Source organism: Zingiber officinale, chromosome 10A (genome assembly GCF_018446385.1).
Source record: "Zingiber officinale cultivar Zhangliang chromosome 10A, Zo_v1.1, whole genome shotgun sequence".
NCBI classification, from domain to species: Eukaryota; Viridiplantae; Streptophyta; class Magnoliopsida; order Zingiberales; family Zingiberaceae; genus Zingiber; species Zingiber officinale.
Window position 1 is genome coordinate 77674207 of NC_056004.1, and position 19368 is coordinate 77693574.

A 19368-nucleotide genomic window follows, 5' to 3' on the forward strand; every position below is an offset into this window, starting at 1 on the left:
GCATTCAACGAAAGAGAATTTTAGTGAGCTTTCATCTATCTTAAATTAACAATCACTTGCATTATAACCAAGTAAAAATACTATAACTTTATTACTTATATATTTTTATATTGTTATTTTTTAATGTTATAATTGCTTAATTAATATTGCATCCCTGCTCAGTTCAAATAGCAAGAGATTATTCTAATTTTGATTTTAGGCTATTCACCCTTCTCTAACTAGCCCAACAAGGACCAACATGATTAGCACCTCAAACCCAACTTTTCATATGATTTTCGTGCTTCTGTGCTGTTATGAAAAGTTCTCAACGATGTCCGAACACCGATCCAACAACAAACACCAAAGCTTCTATTCTTTTTTAGTTGTCAATGAAATTGTCTCTTTACTATTAATTGCATTTCATTACGTGTAATCGAAGTTTCTTTGTAATCATCGAATTACTAGTGAATTGTCAATAAAAGTGATCGTCGATCATGAACCTTGGAGTATGAGTCGTCACATATTTCTAATCAAGTAAAACCAAAAGTATTATTATTATTTTTTTATTCTTCGCTTAATTCTTTCTTTCCGCTGCGATTTCTCAATAGTTTTAACGAAAAATATAAAAAACTACAAGTGGTATTCACCCCACCCCTCTAGTATTTTTTTTGATCTTACAATCGTAACTGTTATAACATTAAAATAATTATGATTTTATAGTTAATATGATGTGAATTTATCTTATTTATATATTTAAATTTAAGAATAATCATATTATTATTAGGGATGAATAAGAGATCAGTTAAATTGAATTAACTTGTTAAACCGGCAGAAATTATAAATCCCGTTCGATTAATTCCGAAGTTCGTTTTATTAAAAAAATATATTAATTTTTTGATCGATTTTGTTTTTTTCTAAAAAAATCAAAATCAGTTAAACTGATTAAATCGGACCGAGTGGAGTTTAAAAATTAAAATAAAATCCCTAATAATCTAATTGGCAATTCCACATTCCCACTCCCTCTCTCGTATCGCGACTCCAGCTCTCCTCGCCACCGGACGCCTAGACGCCGCTCTCGCCTCCTCCAGACTCCTAGACGCCGCTCTCGCCTCCTCCAGACGCCACTCTCGCCTCCTCCCCTCTTGTCTCCCGTTCTACTCGCCTCCTCCTCTCCGCTCTCTCCGGCGAGACCGTCGCCTGAGTTTCCTCGTCTTCACGCAGGTTGTAGCAGGTGAGCCATCGGCAACACCGTCGCCAGCAACCTTCTGTGTCCCCTCGTGTCCTCAGGCAAGCCGCAGCTATCACCAGCGTCCATGTGGCAGATTGCTACCTTACTGATGTCTCTCGATCTCTTCCCTTTCCTTCCTCCAAGCATTCGTCTCCGAATTGATTGTTCTGCCTGATGATCGGATTACTTGATTTCCGTTTTCTCCTAATTTAGCTGTTCTTCTATCGAAGCATTTGTTTTATAACTCTAGTTGTTTCTTCGTCTACACATTGCAATGATTGCTGGATTTGTGTATGTGCTGAGAAGGAATACCGGCTTACCTTCTAAGTTTTAGAATGGATCATGGAATGCTGGTCGAGAGGATTTTTTTTTTTTTGAAGTTCGGCTATATCGGTTTGGTTTATTCAGTTTTTGTAGAAAATTTGGTAGGCTAACTAGGTTGACAGAGATTGTTGTTACTTATGGACCAGGAAGGCAAAAGGATAAAAGGAAAATAGAAAGGAGCAAGGTGGTATAATTGATGAGATCCAAGGGGAAGACCAAGAACGACTGAACAAACAACGGAGGAGGAATCAAACTAAAGCCACCGAAGGGAAGGTGCAGCCTGTTCCAAGGCAACTAGGACACCCTTTACACATCCCAAGAGACCAATCACGAGGGCCCGAGCTAAATATGAAGGGAGCACTCAATAGACTAATCAATAAAGTCAAAACTTGGGTTGGGGCTGAAGTTGTTGCAGCAAATAGTAAATCATACGACTTGATTAGCTTAATCCGGGCCATCAATTAGGTTAACTGAATAATTTAAAGTTCAACAAGATGTAATGGGCTTCAACCTTATTTGGCCTTGAGGGTTTTTTTTTTCTTGGATGTAAGGGCAGCATATTGCCTTACAAAAGGGGGAATGTTTGGCCAAAGAATGAGCTAGCATGTTGCCTTATAAAAGGGGGAATATTTGGCCAAAGAATGAGTTGGTGGAGTGATGTATTGGTGAGGCTCTCACTTTGTTAGTTCTTGAATGGAACCTTGAACTTATAAGGCAATTGTCATAGGTGGGGTCCGAACTGAATCCGGCCCGGAACCAAGTCTACAGGTCAGTCCTTGTTAACCCAATTCAGTGGGTTAATTACAATTCCAGCCTAAAAGGAACCATTGAAATGACGGTTTGAACTAAGGGTTAAATGTAGCATTTTTATTAAAAAAATTATTAGTTGTTTTTTTTAACTGTTTAGATAAAAGGGGAACCTCACATTTAATAATACTAATAACATTTTAATGGTATTAGTGATGTGATTCAATATAAACCGACCCATTAGCTTTAAAATTTTCAAAGTGGGACTATTCCAACTTTCTATTGAGGTCAATTTTTCAACCTATTTGCTTTAAGTTTTCTAATATAGACTATTCCGCCTTTAACACATTCAATTTGTTAATCTCATTTAGCCCTCTTAGTAGGTTTCTCATTGGTCTTACTCTATTTTTTTATCCATCCAACACCTAACTTATTGAGTTTATAGAGACCATTTGACTCATATGATATATTCAATAATAGAGACCATCGGTCTTATAACTATCATCGAACATACAATATATATATAATCCGCTGAAGGGGAACCTTGACGCAGCAGTAAAGTTGTTGCTTTGTGACCAAAAGGTCACGGGTTCGAATCCTGGAAACAGCCTCTTGCAAAAAGCAGGGTAAGGCTGCGCACAATGAATCCTTCCCCTGAACCTCGCATAGCGGGAGCTTCGTGCACCGGGCTGCCCTTTTCTTCTTTTTTTTTTTTAATCCGCTGCACGCCTCCATGTGCGCGATAGCGTTCGCGACTAAGAGGCGTGCACCCATGTGGGTGGGTTGATCGCCACGTGGCTACGTGCCTCACTCGTGGACACTGCCACACAACAGATGACGCGCAACGGATCAACACCCTATATATATAACAATGTTAATGTTAGATTAAAAAAACCTTTGGTATAAGTGTAAGGTCAAGTGGTCTATGATATATTATTATATTAAGGATGAGAATAATTATAAAAAAGTGACATTCAAGGGGTAGTGTCTAGTTCATTGGCTCATCAACATTCGCCACTGATTGTGGCACCTTCTACCTTATCTGTGCAGTTTCAGCTTCCAAACTAGCAGTGGATAGCTGGTTCCTTGTTGTTTTCTTTTGATTCAGTTGCAATTCTTGGTTTCTTTTCTTGATGTGAGTTCCTGAGGTTCACTTCAATAATGTTGGTCATGTTAGGGCAGAAATTTTGTTAACTCCGTATCACATCTTACTAATTAATAAACTATGGCTGCAGGAACACAAGTAGGGCATGAACTCCTTTGCCAAGCAAGGGGCAGTCAGGAACTTCAGTAATGTTATTAAGAGTGTTGAAATTGGAGACTCATGTTGAAGCTGTTAATGCCTCTGATGTTGCTGAAAGCAGCAACGGAAACTATGTTTCTTTTCGTTGAATTGGGAAGAAAAAAAAATCCTGAAGAAGAATAAGAATAAGAATAAGAAGAGGAATAAGAAGAAATGAAGGAGGAGGCTTACTTCAAGGAGGAAGATGAAGTGGTACAATGAGACAAAATATCCGCCTCCATTGGAGGAGGTTAGCCAGCGACGTTGTCCCAGGCAACAACCACGATGGTACTTCAGCTTTGGCGTCGAGGTCATGAGAGATCATGGCTCGCCGGTGATAATTAAGAAAATTTTGAACCCTAAAATTTAGCCTCTGCCCCAACCCAAACTTTGACTTTATTGATTAGTCTATTGAGTGCTCCCTTCATATTTAGCTTGGGCCCTTGTGATTGGTCTCCTGGGATGTGTAAAGTTTCTCCTAGTTGCCTTGGAACAGGTTGCTCCTTCCCTTTGGTGGCTTTAGTTTGATTCCTCCTCCTTTGTTTGTTCAGTCGCTCTTGGTCTTCCCCTTGGATCTCATCAATTATGCCACCTTGCTCCTTTCTATTTTCCTTCTATCCTTTTGCCTTCCTGGTCCATAAGTAACAACAATCTCTGTCAACCTTGTTAGCCTATTTGTCCATTTGTTCAATAGTGGCCTTGTTTTGGCTAGTGCAGCTCTCAATTGTCTCCAACTACTGTGGGATTTTTTGGAACCATTGAATAATTCAAATTGAATTCCTATCAATAAAAAATTATATGGGTTATATGTTTGGAGTCCTAATATAATCGTTATTTACTTTTGCCGGGCAAATTGGAGATATTTCATCTTTTAATTGCTTTTGGATAGCAACCATTGTTGATTGACATGTGGATATTGAGTGCAGTTGCCAATGATTTGAAGCTTATGGCATTCTTCAGAAAAGGAATTGCAAAGTTGGTATGCTCCTATGTTCATCTTGTTGGTTCCTGGTTTTGTTATTTTTGTATTGAGCTTTAAGGCATCAACAAGTAAAACACCTTCAACCTCTTTGCTCATTCAATTCTTCCTTTTTCCATGTTTCCACTTTTCCAACTATGTGTTTGCATTACTTAATGGAAATGTGGACGATCTATGATCTAAACCTCATTGTTTAAATTTAATTTGGAAATAAATATTCTTGATGATAAATTTCTTTATGGTTTGCCTTTAGGTATTAGTCTCCTCACGTGTTTCCTTTTCCTGTTGCAGGCGACAGAGGCTATATCTAATAGAAAAACTCCTTTCATAACGTTTGTCTTGGGTAAATAATTGGCTTTCAAAACACAACATTCCTGATATGTTTCTTCATTTCGAATGCAATTTATTTTTTTGCAGATACTTTAAGTCTAGAGCTGTCAGTATTTTATAGGATATAAATAACATTGGTTCAGAAAACATTCTACACCTCTATGATTTGTTTAGGTTGATTTTTTTTTTTCACTTCTTTTAATTAGTTATGGGCTTCTAAAATTTTAACTAGAATGTGTATCTCCCTTTTTTACTCTTTTTTATTTATATACTGTAACTTGCTAGACACAACCAAGGGTATTATTTTTTTTCTTTTTCTTCTAAGATATTCTTTTATAATGATATCATGAAATAAATTCCCAAGATTGCTACGTGAAAGGCGTTCACAGCATAGACATGCTAATATAGGCTACCTTAAGCACTCAAAACTTACAAATAGGCAGCATTATCTGGCTCTGTTGAGATGATCAAGCCTTAATAAGTGCAAAGTGGAGGATCAGGAGGAGGGAAGTATGTTTTTAAGAAAGCAGTTCTAGAGCATGTTGTTGAATTTCAACAAATATGTTGGCAACCATTTTATCATAGTATCCATACATCCTCTATATTCTGGATTCCTTTTTAGTGGAATAGGCATCTTTGTATGCTTCCACGGGAGCTATCACTGTCTATGTATTAATGACCCTCTCAAATTTAGAGTCAACTATAATGAGTGACGAAAAGTTAATGTAGAAATTGTGGGAGCATGGCCTATGGGCAGATCAACAAACAAAGAAGAAAACCTAATCTTTTAATATGATATTAGGACCTTTATTTAAAAAGATGAGAATATTTAACTGAGGTGGTAACTAAATGAAGGAAAGTGCTCCAAGTGATAAGAATATTAAGGTATTAAAAGCTGGTTGCCACTAGGCAGTTTGCTGCAGTAGGTGGGCTTAGGTGGTCAACATTAAGATAATATAAATATAAGGATGAGAAGTAAATTAAATTAAGAATTATCACCATTGTATCTCTAATTAATCAAAATAACTTTATAATCATAAATAAATAAGTTATAAATTATAAATAAACACTAGGCACATAACAATAATGAAATATTTCATATTTTAGACCAAGGTTCCCAATATCAAGTTATATCGAAGTTTCAGTCTTTGATTGAGTATCATACAAATGAATTGTGCTAGTTATAGATTGGAGGTTGTAGGAGGAAAGAGATGAAGTAGAAGGAGACATTATTTGTGTTACTAAGTTTTCGTAATTTACTGGAACTATACATTTTGATCATTTCACTTGGCATGGTAAGAGAATTCAAACCATGTTTTAAAATACAACCGTCATGGCCTCATATAAAATATGTAAATTATAGGTGTGTATTGATAAAATAATATATATTAATAATACATATATAAAGCTAGAGGGAGTGTACCTAAAGTAGCACGAGTAATTTTCTCTTAATTTGGTATACCTCTTTTGCTCTTCATGTGAAATATTAGAGTTTTTTTTACATTGCTTGATCTTATCTCGCTATTTCTTGTGTCTCTATGTGTACTAGATAATGTAAATGAGGAAACAATTTGACATCAAAAAGTTAATAATTGAAGAAAATAAATTAAAGATATCAGATTGATCGGTGCTTTTATAATAAAAAGAAATAAATAGAAGAATATTCAAGATTGAAATAGTTTCAATAAATTAAAATTTTGATTTGTTTGTATAGGTAACTAAAAATAATAGGAGAATTTTTAAAAGGATGATTAGTGTTGATATGGGTACATATATTTTAGCTATTTAGTAGGTATATTTTTGTAATTCTTTTATATCTTAAGTTTGTTGTAAATAAGAGTTAATTAGAATAGGGAATAGAATCCTATTTTCTTTTACAAAATCTTTTATGTCTAATTCTACATGGTATTAGCCATCTTTCTACAGTAGAGGTCCTCTGGACTGCTTGTCCTGGTCTGCTCCTAGACCAGGATAGGCGGATGGGTGGGAGGCGATGGCCCCCACTTGTTAAACAAGTGGGGGTATCAAATCCCATCAATGCAAATGCTAACAAGTGGGGGTCATCAAATCCCATCAATGCAAATGCTGGGGCTGGTCCAGCATTTGCGGACCACTCCATCTTTCTAACCCTAGCTATTTATCCTGCCACAATCACAACCATAATCTTGTACCGTGTCGGGCGAAATAGTTTAAACATATCATTCTAAATCATTGAAACTCGATATCACTCAACACTAAGATTTAAAATCTCTAGTCTCATAGTTTCAGTCTTTGATTGGAACAATACCATTCTATGATAGATTAAAGGAGGAAGGAGGAAGGAGAAAGGAGGAAGGAAAAGGAGATGAAACAAAGAGACATTGTATGTGCTAAGTGATAAGTTCGATAATTTAATGAAATGATATATTTCAATTGCTTCATGGCATGGTACAAGATTTAAAATCATACTTAGCATAGGCAATATCTCCTTCCAATGCTTCATCTCCTTCAACTTTAATCCATTATTGGCACCATGCATTGAAATATCGGCATGACACTCAGCAATATCGTTCTAATCAATGACTGAATTTTTGGCACAACTCGAGATTTTGAACTTTGATCACAACCATTGAAGGACTGCTAACCCTAGTTAACCTCCTCTCCCTCGTGTCCTATATCTTGATCTCTGCACTTGGAGAGTTGTGATTGGGACAAAAGTCTTGATTAAGGTGAGCGATAACATCTAATATTAGATCAGATTGATGCAACAAAGTCATTTTAATTAAGGACTCGATGACAACATCCACCTATTCTATCTTCCAATAGCATCGATGACATATATTTACTAAGGGTTTATGTAACACACTATTTCATCTTTATATACAAGATGGTAAGATAGATATATATACACCACCTTGAGGGGGAGTGTTGATGTTTTAGCTATTAGTTGCTATTTAGCTATCTATGTTGGTGCAATCATACACCAAGAAATCGAGCCTGATCATATTGGCAGACGAGAAGTCCTAGTATGCCCAGATACCAACATGAAAAAAGTCTAGGAGGTGAACCCTTGACAAGTGAGATATGAGAGAACTACCTATGCTTGGGGCAAGGGTAACTTTCTTACTTAGGTGATGACTTACTAAGAAATAAGTGTTTTTAAGTCAATTGACTAGTAGTGATAGTGAATAGTTGACTAAACTGTTTGGTTAACCTAGACTTGCGACAGATTGATCTTTGTTTGAAGTCTAGTTGACTGAAAGCAAAGATTTGTTTAAATTCAAATGTTAAACAGGCTAACTGATGATAATTAAGGCAACTAATAACGTAGTTAGTAGAAGATACGATTAGTAGATGACTTAGTCATGATTCAAGATATCAATCATAATAAAATAAAGCAATCAATTGATAACATAGTCAACATATGATGAGTACAGCAGATGACACAGTCAGATGGTGACGAAATCATGATCCAAGGGATTCGGATACAGTTCTACTTGGTTTAGTCGGCTGCTGAAGAATAAAAGTCGACTGATGAATAGGTCCACATCCAAGTGAAACGAAGGATATGTTAAAAATTAATTGAATCCAATTGCCTAGTAATTGAATCCAACCAACTGAAGATGGAATAATAGACTGAAAGTTGTAATATTTAGTTAACAGTTGTTGTGGATCAAATCTAATTGAGGATATGATTGAATCCAACCAACTAGTCATTGAATCCAACCAACTGAAGATCAAACAATCGACTGAAAGTAGTATTGTTTAGTTAAACGTCGTTGCAGATCAAGTCTAAGAATAGAGAATGTGACTATAGATTCTATAATTATTGAATGAAGATAGCTCAAACAGAACATCCAATACTCATTCTACTGCATTTAGGAAAAGCGAATGGTGCTCCATTTATAGATTTGGTGACTTTTAAGTTTGTCATTGCAGCTTTTTTATTCCACAGTTCTCTTACTGATGTTTCACTTCCATTTCAATTTTTTTTCATCTCTACTATTATTCTTCTGCTGTAATCAGCTTTGTAAAAGGTTTCTCTACCTTTGGAAGGTTTTCAAAAGGAAGAAAGGATAGTGGTTTTTGAGGGACAATTCATTTTGCAAGTCCATAGGTCATGAAGTAGGAATCGGGGGTCCCGAATCATGTAAAAATACTTTTCTCTTTATTTGTGTGGTGTTCTTAAATCTCCTTGTTATTTGCACAACTTGTTCTACTACAATATATGCAAGTTTTTTCAAGATATTATCATGATTTTTTGAAAAACCTTTTCAATTTAAATTGAAAACGTTTCTTATTTCCATTGCTAGTTTCAAATATTTTAAAATCTCTCTATTTTAGCTACACTTGTAGAACATGAAAATACTTTTTTCCCTTTGCAATTAAAATAAAATTTTCAAGATAATTTTTGATTACGTTATTCACCCTTCTCTATTGTCTATCTCGATCCAAGATAATTTTTTTAAGATAGCCACCCTATGTGTATGTTACCATAATAGGATTTGAGCATCTTATGGATGAGTATTCTATATGGAAAAGGGAACTGTCATGATTGGATGATTGGATTGACATTGTAATTAGCCAAATACTCACCCCTAGCTGGAATCATTCAAAATTAGCTATTTCTTTCTTATAACATCTCTTGATATCATTTATTGATCATAGGGAGGAGATAAAATATTATAAAATTGGAGGGTATAAAGAGGGAAATCAGTAGTCAAAGCATGAACAACATTAAAGAGGAGTAATACTATAGTTGGAGCAGCCTACATATTATATGTCCTATACTCGTGCTAGTTCGAGTTTCAATTGTGGTAACTCTAACTCGGTGGTTAATGTTTAAGCCACAAAATTAATTTTTACACCAAATGTTTTGCAAGTATTCATAAATTTAGGTCTTAGAAAATTATAGGATTGGTCTCACTAGATGGTACAAGAACAAGCGCTCTTATCAAATTCACAATGTTTATTTTGTTATCTATAAGGCAAAATCATTAGTCAAAAACTACTTTTATAATATGTTGCTTAAATTTTTAATTAAATATACCTTTCTAATTGCCATGTATTTATATTTGGAAAAGTAAAAAGGGTAGCCCGGTGCAAGAAGCTCCCGCTATGTGGGGTCCCGGGTTATCTGAGTTGAATTTGACACTTTGAATTGGAATGTGCTGAATGTTGGTAGTGCATAGTACTGAGACCATTTTGACTGAAGATTGAAACTCTGGTACAAAACAATACTTTAGATCTTTCTTTCTATCATATTATTGGCAGAGACTTGAATGTATGCCTGACTCTTCAAATATTATCCAATTACTACAAGAGAAGATCTTATTAGTTTATTTGAAAATTAGTTTTATTTTATATATGAGAAACTGAAATAATAGTCTGATTCTGCTTAATGATAACCTTAGAATGACAGAATGCGGTAGTTTGATCCATCCTATTACCTTATCGAAGTGGACCTAATTTCTTGTTTTTAATTCATTAAAAATTACTGTAGTTTACTAAAGTTTTGACTTGGTATAGGTGGTCCTGGCAGTGGGAAAGGAACTCAATGTCAAAAAATTGCTGACGCCTTCAACTTTGAACATATATGTGCTGGTGATCTATTGAGAGAGGAAATGTCCTCCAATAGTCAAAATGGGTATCTGGTGTTTTTTTGTCTTTATTATACTTTTTTTAATTATTGATAGATGAAATTGAGAAACCATGCCTATTTCTTGAATGGTGCTCTGCAGAGTAATGATCCGTAGCATAATCATGGAAGGGATGATTGTTCCTTCAGAAATAACTATCAACTTACTCAAGAGAGAAATTCATTCTTGTGGGAACAATAATAAGGTTCTTATTGATGGTTTTCCTAGAAATGAAGAAAATCGCATAACTTTTGAGAGGATTGTAAGTTTTCTTCAACTCCATCTATTTGTACATGATATTAATGCTCTTCGTTACTTATGTTCATGCAATGCTACAATTCCTTCCTCTCAAATCTTCCAGTATTTTATCCTTTTGTACAGTGCAATTATCTTGAGTTGTCCAATATATATGATTACTGTATATATGATCACTATTCTTATTGATGTTTCAGGCTTATGTCTTCTCAAGCATTATCCCTAATGCAATTGATATATTAAAATACTATTTGCATCAAGTTTGTGTGTCCTTATTGATGTTAATGGTATTTAGGACTTGTTGAGGTGTGATATTGATTATTACTAGATTTTTCTTATAAACTAATATTGCAATGCATTGTTAATCAAGGTTATTTTAATCAAATACATTGAAGGGTTTTAATCACAAGGGGCAAGTTTTTGAGAGTCACATGCTTTGAAGCATCAACGATCTATTAAACTTGCAACCAAATTCTAAAAAGTGTATGTAGGTGGATATGACCACCGCATAATATTTGTTATGCGGACACATAAACAAATGCGCACATTATCTATATGTTCATAATTTTTCCTTTTTATAAACTTCTTTAGACGTATTGAAAATAATGCATAGCATTTAAAAATTATGAGCTTATATATACTATATAATACATCATGCTAACCAACTTAATAAATCCATATATATAATTGCATCTTTCACTTTATGCATAGATTAATCATCCTAGCCCATTTATAATTTCATATAAATTGTATACAAATCTAAGCAATATATATATGACACAAAACATAAAGTATACAATACAGCATACAACAATGTTTAACCAACTTCTGCTTGGAAATCAACAACATGAAAAGGCATTTTGAAGGACATAATGTTTGATTAGAATATCAACTAAATGGAAATTGGATGGAAAAAATATATTGCAACAAATCAATAGAAACTTCATCGAGATCTCTATTCAAGTTTGTAAAACATAGGGGAGTGAACAAAAGATAAAGGAAAGAGAGACCAACAAGATCTCGTGGATGAGATGAGTTGCCACGAGTGCCAGAGACTATAGCATGGAGAAGGAAGAACTTGATGGAGGAGATCATGCATGAGAGAGGGCTATGGTTACCATAAGAGGAATAGTTATTATGGTAACTTTTAGTGGAAGGATATTAATTGAGTGAATAATTAAGTTCTATGGGTTCTCTATCCTCATGTGCCTTCTGCTGCCAAGTTAGGATCTATCCTTTTGTTTCTCAAGGTTGCATAATACCAACAAGCCCAACCAACAAGAATATGTAAGGCTCTGATACCAAAGAGGGGGAAGGCCGAAAGTAAGACCAAGGGCACATCTACATGAGATTCTTAGGGAAGGAACTGCCCTCGCCCGAGCTTCAGGAATCCCTGTAAGTCCTGAAACCTTTTATGAATACTTTTGTTATTACAAGAAACACCTCATCTTATAAGGAAGCAGTAATTTCAACCGATCCCATAGAAACCCCTTCTGTTGGTTTTGCTAAACCCAGTGATTACCAAGGTATTACTCCTGCAATTGCCACCATTATCAAACAAAATAATACCCAAATCCAATTGCTTGTTCAAATATCTGAAACCCTAAAGGAAATTCAATCCACTCTTCAAAAGCAAAATTCTCCTCCCTTACCACAAGACCTTATTTCCAAGCTTCAAAACCTATCTCTTGGTTCATCTAAACCTAAAGAAAAGGCTAGAAAGCTTCGTGTGTTCAAAGATCCGTATAAAATCCTAAAAGAAGAACAGGAGAAATTAAAAGGAGTATGACCGCCACCAGAACGGAGCAGCAGCAAGTAGCCACTACCCCTTTATTTAAAGACCAGATAAGGAGCTATAGAAGAAACCAACGAAGACTCTATAACGCCCAGCAAGCAGCAAGGCGTATAGGGCAAACGCTTACTGGTGGTTCTTCTACAAGACATACCTTGGAACAACAAATTGAACCAGAAGCTCAACTACAATTATCCATGCAAGAGCGAGCTTCAATAGTATCAGCCGAGGTACTTTATCATTCCCGAAGAGATGATGCGCACCATCGAGTATATGTGCATAGATCTGAAGAAGCTATGCTTGTGACTGATAATCATCAAGTAGACAGAAGCTTTATCCAAGAAGAAAGCTTCAATCAACTAAGACGAAGCGGGATGCAGTACATTCACTTAGGAGTCCTCCAGGTACGTGTACAAATACTGCATCGACAAAGGGAAGGTATGATGACTCTTATTGTTTTCAGAGACAATAGATGGCAAGGAGATCAAGCCATACTTGGGACCATGGAAGTCGACCTTACACACGGAAGCCAGATGATCTATGTTATTCCTGAAATTATGATGACTATTGGTGACTTCTACTGAAACATCCAAATCTCTGTCCTCACAAGAGGATACGAAGCCTGGCAGAATAGTGAAGCCAATCTATTAATTACTAGAGGACTGGTAGGTAGACTCTCTAACACTCCTAATGTTGGCTTTGCCTATGAGATACAGGGTGTGGTGGATTATTTAACCTCCCATGGAGTGAAAGCCCTACCAGGACGAAGCTTCTCAACAAGGAGTCTGCAAGGACTCAATTGGGTAATTAAACCCACCCAAATTTCAATATCATTGCAGCCAACTGAAGTGAATAGTCAAACAATGATGGACGGACGTATATCCTTAAGCTTCAGTAACTATGCTGCTGCACAACCATCAGAAGCACCAACACCAAATTACAATAATAAAGATGAAGAAGTATATGAGACCTTGGCAGTTCTAATAGAAACCCAACCAGGAACCTTTTCCTATTTTGATGGAACGACTGAAGAATATTATGAAATATACGGGGATATGGACGATCAAATAACAAAAGGAAAACAAATTGTTGATCCAGACGAAAGGTACTCCTCACAAACTGAACCCCATATTCTTGTAAATAAAATCTCTCAACATGCAGTACTGCCCAAAAGACAGACTAAAGGATCGGCAGACCTTGATATAGCAGCAAGCCATGCTGCAGTAATTGAACCATATGGGCGGGATTTGATTCATACTGGACTTCGAATTGAAATTCCCCATGGTTATTATGGTCGTTTAGCTTCACGATCAGGGCTAGCATGGAAAAATGGTGTTGAAGTAGGAGCTGGCGTAATTGACTCCGACTACCGAGGTGAGGTTCAAATCCTTCTATTTAATAGAACTAACATCCCGGTTCTTATATCGCCACAGCAAAGGATTGCATAGTTATTTTTGGAAAAAATAGCTTTTCCTTGAAGTATATGAGGTACCACACCTTAGTTATACTGAACGTGGGGAAAAGGGTTTTGGTTCCACTGATACTACAATCACCTTAAGTCAGAACAACCAAGCTTCATCTTCACAGCAACCACAATATTTTACAACTCAGGATATTTTCTCCCTTCTAATGCCACAAGAAAAGATAGCAGTCCTAGTTGAGAATGCATCTTGCCAAAATAGCCTAGAGCAAGACCATGCAGCGACTACAAGCCTAGGGGCCTCTGTACCGCAGTCCATGGAACCTACTCTTGACTATGAGGAGAACGATGACTCCTACCTAGACTATATTCAATATTTGGCATCCCTTTCTTATACCAATAAACCAATTTGGGACGATTATCCTAACTCAGATACTGAATTTCTTAATCCTTTTGCCAGCGAAGGTGGTGGGGTAAGTGAATTAATTGCAGCTAATTGCAAAATGGAGTATCCTTGTTTACAGCGATTGACGGAGGAAGTGGCACCAACAGAACAAATTTATTCCACTAGTACAGTTATCTCTCCATATAGACCACCTACGGATACTGCAATGGGACCACCTGGTTATCCCTCGACAAACGCCTCAATTGGGCCTTCAAATTTTCATCCCATATATGAACAACAACCCCCTAAGGCTAAATTCAAAGGAGGTATGAATAATGAATTATGGACTCTACCTTCTGCACAACAGGAGAGTGGAGCCCTATTTGTTATACTAGAATAGTTAAATCTTTTTGATGATACTTTTTCTCGTTGGGAATCAATCACAAAGAATTTTGTGGCATCCAGGCATTCTCAGATTCAAAAGAAAAAATTGAGTTTATTGAAAACCTGTTAGGAGAAATTGAAAAAAATTATTTGGGTATAGTGGAGAATGACTTATTCCACTGAATATGATGCCCTTATTGTTATAAGTGAAGGGCGAGAAGGAACCCAAAATATTCTGTCTCAAATAAGATGAGTATTTTCGGCAGAAGACCCAACTTAGGGTTCTACTGAAATCCAAAATTCTACATATAGGGACCTGGAAAAACTATCTTGTGATAATGTTAAAAATATTATTCAGTACATCAATGATTATATGCGATTAGCAGTAAAGACAGGAAGACTTTATGCAGGACGAGAACTATCAGAAAAATTCTGGTTAAAGATGCCCGGTGATCTGGGGAATAGAATTAAGACGGCTTTTGAAGCAAAGCATCCAGGCCTAACCGTTGGTGTTTTCCCAAGAATTATCTTTGCTCATAAATTTCTGGAGCAAGAATGTAAGGATGCAGCCTTTAAAAGATTTTTGAAAGATTTATCTTTTTGCAGTCAGATTCCTATTCCAGGATATTATCAGAAACCTGGAGCAAAGAAAGTCGGCGTAAGGCAGTCAAAAACCTACAAAGGTAAACCACATGATACCCATGCAAGGATAGAAAAACGAAAACATTTACTCCGAAATAAAAACTGCAAGTGCTATTTGTGCGGACAAGAGGGTCATTTCGCCAAAGACTGTCCAAACGAAAGAAGAAATGTTAAAAGAGTTGCTATCTTTGAGCAACTTGAATTACCAGATGATTGCGATATTCTCTCTGTACAAGAAGGAGAGGCACGAAGTGATGTTATCTTCAGCATCACTGAAGGAGAAGAAGATACCTTTGAGGTACAACGATCTATTCATACTTTACAATTAAATTCCATATATATGCTTGGTTTGGAAGATGGTGGATACAGGCAACAAGTTAGATTATCGGAAGACCAGTCAAACTGTCTGCACCAATGGAAACACAATGAAAAAATTCCTGTAACCCAGTCACACATATGCACATGTTGTAAAAGAGCTACTATCCAAAGGGCATGGATACACTACTGCCCAGAGTGTTTTCTGGCAGTATGCAACCTATGCGGACCTTATTACTTCAATAAAGAGGTACCTGTTACTCCCGCACCATCAACTCCTTTTTATCCAATGAATTTAATACAGGAGCAGAGGAATTACATAATACGGTGTGAAGAGGAAATTAAAAGGCTAAAAGAAGAAGTTGCATACTATAAATCTCAATGCGAAGCCCTTCAGTTAGAACAAGACTTACAAAAGGACTTCCAGGAACTCGAAGAAGAAGCTGCAAATATGCTTATTGAAGAAACAATAGCAGCCACATCAAGTCCACGGTTAGTCAAAAATATGCTCTATAATCTAACAGTGGAAATTGATATACCAGGAATTTCAAAATTCAAATTAAAAGTAATCCTTGATACTGGAGCAACTACCTGCTGCGTGGACCAAAGATCTGTTCCAAAAGAAGCACTAGAACATAATACCATGCGTGAAATAGACTCTGATCTATTATGATGTTTTCTTTTCATGAGTTTTCATTCTCTGTGTGAGATTGATTATTTTCCATGCTATACGATGCCATATCATATTCCTATGTGAATTTTGATTTACTTTTGTGCTATATCCAATAAAAGAGTAGGTCCAAATATGGTTGATAGGAGCTATGCTTGGAAGGTACATTTAATACCCACTTTAACCATAACATCGTTGTCTTTCTTCATGTCAAAATTGGATCGACCATGTTAAGCATTTTAAATACAAAAACGTAGCCACGTTGTACCTCTTTTGAGAAGGGGAAATTGCAAGCTATGCATATCACCCTAAGTGAAAAAGACCCCTAGGTTCATGGGCCTGGAGGCGTTGGGCTACAATCTAACCCTCACAAGACTTCACCAAGTCAAATGCTGAATACAACTAAATGATTGTAAACATGTTTCCATGAACTAACACTTAATTACATGCGTGACCTATTTATGGAAACCATGTTGAAACTAAGTACATAAGAAGTTTATTAGTTTGCATGAAAGTACAAGACAATTAATGAAAGATATAATGTAGCCAGTGGATTAAAACATGCAAAAAATTGCTAGGTAGCACTAGTTAACTATCCCATTAGCTAGTAGTATCCAGGCACTGCATATTTTAAACTTGTAAACAATATATACATAACTATCTTGGTTGGTTTAGTAATAAAGCATATTGTTTCTCAAACCCTTTGCATCTTAAATAAAAACTTTATTTGCAAATCAATTCAATTAAATGCAGGTTGGAGTAGAACCAGACCTTGTGCTTTTTTTTGACTGCCCTGAGGAGGAGATTGTTGAACGAATACTAAAACGGAATCAGGTAGTTTTTTAAACCATAATGCTAAAAAATTTCAAGTTTTAAGGTAACTACATTTAGGTGAGCTGATTTTTACTGTTTTTTTGGGCTTATTTTGGGGTTAGGGAAGAATTGATGATAACATTGACACAATAAAGAAAAGGTTGGAAAGTTTCAAGAAACTGAGTCTTCCTGTAATAGATCATTATACTGCAAAAGGGAAAGTTTACAAGGTAATTTCAAAAATAGCATTTCATCCACTTTTCCTCATGTCATTTATCATTTTTGTGAAGATCCAGCTCTTCAATTTGGTTTCATATTTTTATATATTCCTTTTATCATGTAATCCTTTATGGATTCAATCTTTATGTTGTGTCATCTAATAATACCTGAATGCCATATATGATTCCTTCTTAGTGTCCATTCTTAGTTCAATTAATCTTTTATTAGTTTTTTTTATGAGTTGTTAAGAGTATACCATATTACACCTTGCGTGTATAATGCAAAAGTTCATTCAGAGTAGCTTGATTTTACCCTTAAATTTCTTTTTGTTATTCTCATGATTTTTGATTTTGCTTAGCAGGATCTAGTCTTTGTAGAAATTGGAGAAATTAATGTTGTTGCTTATTAGTGACATAAAACTATTACATATGCCACCATAGGCCTCATGACGAAATCCAAAATCTAAAATGCCAATATGGGACTAAACCCACTGCAGATATCCTTAATAATACTAGTACCTCTGATACTCCACCTCAAACTAGAACACAATATTTTTTATGTCTACGTCGTTAGTAAATAAGAAAATGTAGACTAGTAAATGACAATAATGAAATAAAAACCATACTCTCTCTCAGATTGAACAAAAGAAAAAATTAACGGAGCATGCAAGCATCAATTACATCAAAATCAGGCTAACATGTTCATAAGGATGAAGTGAGATCCGGGGAATAAATTTCTTGAGTAGGCTTCTTCCTATGGTAGTGCGTAAAGTAGCACACATTGAATATGTAAAAGGGGAGAAGGAAAAATATTTGAAGAATGAGATAAAGTCAGTGGAGTTAAGGCTCTTCAGTGAGCTTCCATAGAGTGCTACATACAGCAACACATGATAGACAAAAGAAAGAGGAGAAGAAAAAACACTCGATAGGTGTCCAAGGGTCGACATGGCACATACAGCAACACACACACAAGTCTGGAATGAAGAAGGCATTCAAATCCTGAAGTAAAATGCAGCAGGTGCAAACTAAGGAAAAGGAAAAAGTTGTTAGAAGGACAAGAAAACTCAGAAGAAGCAAGTAGCAGCAAGAAGAATCATTAGTAGTAGGGAGAAGGTAGGACTAGTGTGTCTGATTCTGGAATGGAGTGCCAGAGTGATGCCTAAGATTCGAGCAGGAACCGACTTAACATGGGACAAGCTATAATGAATCACAACAGAATTTATATCTCAAATGTCTAACTATTGCTGTCACTAAGGGATGAAGATGAGTCAAATATGTTAGTCAATGCAGAGATTCAGATTGGAGGCCATGGAGGTTGGAAGGCATGAGCTGCACCAGAGTACGATATGGGTATACTAGAGGAGGCTGTTTTCTGTTGAAAAGTAGGAAGAAGCACAATTTGCTATTGTGAAGGTGACGTAGCGGATACTATCAACTCTGTTGATTTGCACACGAATATCAGAATTGATACTTCTACAACCTGTTGTTTCAAAAGAGAATACCAGGAAATAAGGAAAATACCTTGTTCCAAGAAGGAGACGACAACTCAAAATAGAATTAAACCAACATTGTCTCAAAACATTAAATAGGACGCTTAAATAGACTGAATAACCTAATTGTAAGATAACAATACCAAAAATAGCCTAAATACCCAAAATACACAACTTTCTAAAAATAGTAAAAAATTGTTCGGAGGCTCCGAGACGGGCCTAAACGATGCTGTTTGGGCCCAAAACTTGGCGGTTATGAGTTCCTCGGTAACAAATGTAAATCTTCTAGTTGTGTATGTGTGAGCGTAGACAGACTGATTCCAAGTCTTGAGTAAAAAGTTATGCCCTCCGGAAGGTTGCTCTATCGAACCCGCATCATTCTCCCTTGGGTGGAGAAAATTCGTCCTTGAATTGTCGACCACCTCAACATCAGAATAATCTCCATGGAAGGGAATCAAGTGCTTCACATTAAACACATCAACCGCATGAATATGACT

At 36.0% G+C, this 19368-nt stretch overlaps 1 protein-coding gene across 1 annotated transcript in view; it reads left to right on the forward strand.

Moving 5' to 3' along the window:
* The first annotated feature begins 980 nt into the window (after nt 1–980).
* Nucleotides 981–19368, forward strand: part of LOC122026245 (UMP-CMP kinase 3-like) — a 37310-nt gene continuing 18922 nt past the window's right edge. The window contains exons 1-7 of the mRNA XM_042584908.1: nt 981–1210; nt 4487–4539; nt 4831–4882; nt 10378–10495; nt 10590–10749; nt 17104–17184; nt 17286–17393. Of these exons, the coding sequence (XP_042440842.1) occupies nt 4507–4539; nt 4831–4882; nt 10378–10495; nt 10590–10749; nt 17104–17184; nt 17286–17393 (552 nt within the window). The 5' untranslated portion in view covers nt 981–1210; nt 4487–4506. The remainder of the gene's footprint in view (nt 1211–4486; nt 4540–4830; nt 4883–10377; nt 10496–10589; nt 10750–17103; nt 17185–17285; nt 17394–19368) is intronic.